General features: G+C 40.3%; 1 protein-coding gene across 1 annotated transcript in view; it reads left to right on the plus strand.

Annotated features, from left to right (window-relative positions):
• The first annotated feature begins 573 nt into the window (after positions 1-573).
• trim35-28 (tripartite motif containing 35-28) overlaps positions 574-2387 on the plus strand; it is a 5193-nt gene continuing 3379 nt past the window's right edge. Inside the window, exons 1-2 of the mRNA XM_010791585.1 lie at positions 574-1232; positions 1774-1869. Of these exons, the coding sequence (XP_010789887.1) occupies positions 810-1232; positions 1774-1869 (519 nt within the window). The 5' untranslated portion in view covers positions 574-809. The remainder of the gene's footprint in view (positions 1233-1773; positions 1870-2387) is intronic.

Raw genomic sequence — 2387 nt, forward strand, 5'->3', positions numbered from 1 at the left:
ACAATCTGTGTTTGTGTGCTTTCATGGTATATTTGTAATTGCATAATGTTAATGTTTAGGAGAGTATTGTCTCTAATTCAGCTGTCTACGCTTTTGTATTTGGATAAAAGCGTCAGCTAAATGCAATGTAATGTAATGTAATTGTATATATATTTGCATTACAACAACAGAAAGTGATTCAAAGTCCATTAAGCTTTATTAGCATGACATATCAGACCCCTGTAATGCTTGAATTGGAAGAGGAAATTAAATTTGACGGATGACAATCCATATATAACATGCAAATATCAACACAATCACATCAAATCTATATAATAAATGCATTACATAACAAATGGGCATCTTGATATTTGTACACATGTGATCATTGAGATACATTTACTACCGAATTTTTTTCTAACGTATGACAACAGCATATTTCATAAAGTTGCACACTGACTTTTCTCCCTACTTATTGTAGATATGCTCTTGCAGATGTGCAGACCTCCACAGAGAGAACGGATAAAAAAGCTATGTAAAATCCTCCAGGTCCGCTAGAGAGCAGTGTTTTATCCCAAGTCAGGTTTGCAGTCTGTCACAGAAACACGGAAATGAGTCAGAGTGGCACAGAACTAACTCGAATTCAGTGCGAGAGCAGTTTGAGGAGTTTTATGCTTCCTAAAACTGCCACATACTACTTTTTATTATCTTATCTGAGCGTAAGCTAACTGTTGAAGACTTAACACATCACATATCCGGCCACTGCGTATTTTTCTGTGTATAATCCTAAGTTTGGGCGTTTCTCGAATTCGAAAGTAAGTGTTGGAGCCATGGCTGAGTGTATTGACGAAGACATGCCGGAGGAGGCTCAACCCCTGCGGCAGGACCTGACCTGCCCCGTGTGTCGGGGCATCTTCCGGGACCCCCTGCTACTGCCCTGCACCCACAGCTTCTGTCGGGAGTGTGTGCAGAACATTGTGAAGGTGAACAAGAAGTGTCCCGTGTGCAGAACCTTGTTTGAGGAATCGCAGGCCATCGCCAACCGCGCGCTCAACGGTACGTGCGAGACTTTCCTCAATCAGTCCAATTGGATGCCGACCCGGAAGCGTCCCAATGAGGAGGTCTGCAACCTGCACCTGAAGGCTCTGGATCTGTACTGCGAGAAGGACGAGGAGCCGCTGTGTGTGGACTGTTTGGCCTTGCACAACACACACAAGCTCCACTCACTCAAAGATGGGGCTCCGATATGTAAGGTAAAGTACTCTCAGAAGTTATCAATATAGGTGTTTTGGGCTCTGAAGGTAACATTATTCTTTGATAGTACTTAGTTTCAAACCTGCAAGGAAAAGTACAGAGATCACCAGAAGCACATTAGAGAGATACGGCAGCTTCTATATGTGGGCCTGACAGAGGTGCAAGAAGTACTCAGATCTTGAGTAAAAGTAGAAGTACCAGAGTGTAGGAATACTCTGTTACAAGTCAATTTCCTGCACTCAAAATGTTACTCAAGTAAAAAGTACAAAAGCATAGGCATCAACATAAACTTAAAGTTCAACGGTGCCCAAGTAGTTTGAATTCAAACATCCAACAATACGTCTACTTGAAAAACACAAAAGGATTTTTTTTCCATTAAGCTTTGTGTGGTATTCCCCTCATGACATTTTTTCACTGATGATTTGAATAATAAGATATACTTGTAATAAACTGCATGCTCATGCTAATATGTTGCTTTGCCGATTCAATAACAATGATGTCTTCTTTTGGTTATCTGATGTTCTGCTTTCCACCCTGCAGAAGGAGCTGAGCTTCAAAGTCCAGATTTTTGAAAAGAAAGTGGAGGAGTACAAGAAATGGACACTCAAACTCAGCAATTCAGTGGAATACGTCAAGGTAAAGTTGCTGTCACATCGCACTGGGTTCCTCTTACATACATCTGTGTATAATCTTTGATCTAGTTTGATAAAAAGCTGCAAAACTAGTCCGGCTACCTTCAGACTTTTGTGGAGAAAGGAACTCCCCACAGGGATTTGTTAAGTCATTTGCCCCGGACATTGACTGCAAATATCTCCTTCTTTTTGCTCAGATTCCTAATATTGTTATCTAAAGTCATATTAAATGCAATACATCACATATATAGATTTAGATAGATGGACCCTAACATACCCCTTATATGTTTTCTGAACACAGCACGCATCCTTATTTCTTTACTGTTAGTAATCAAACCGAATCAAATCCTTGAAGCCATACATTTACCTAAAAATAAATCTAATATGAGAAACCAAAAATTAATTCATTTAAAGGTGGGGTAGGTAAGAATGGAGAAACCAGCTCAAGTGCGCTAGAATTTGAAACTACGCAGCCGAAAAGAATCTGCCCCTTCCTTCAGACTTCCTTACAGAGAAAACGAA

Source organism: Notothenia coriiceps, unplaced genomic scaffold (assembly GCF_000735185.1).
Source record: "Notothenia coriiceps isolate Sejong01 unplaced genomic scaffold, NC01 NC01_scaffold00035494, whole genome shotgun sequence".
NCBI lineage: Eukaryota > Metazoa > Chordata > Actinopteri > Perciformes > Nototheniidae > Notothenia > Notothenia coriiceps.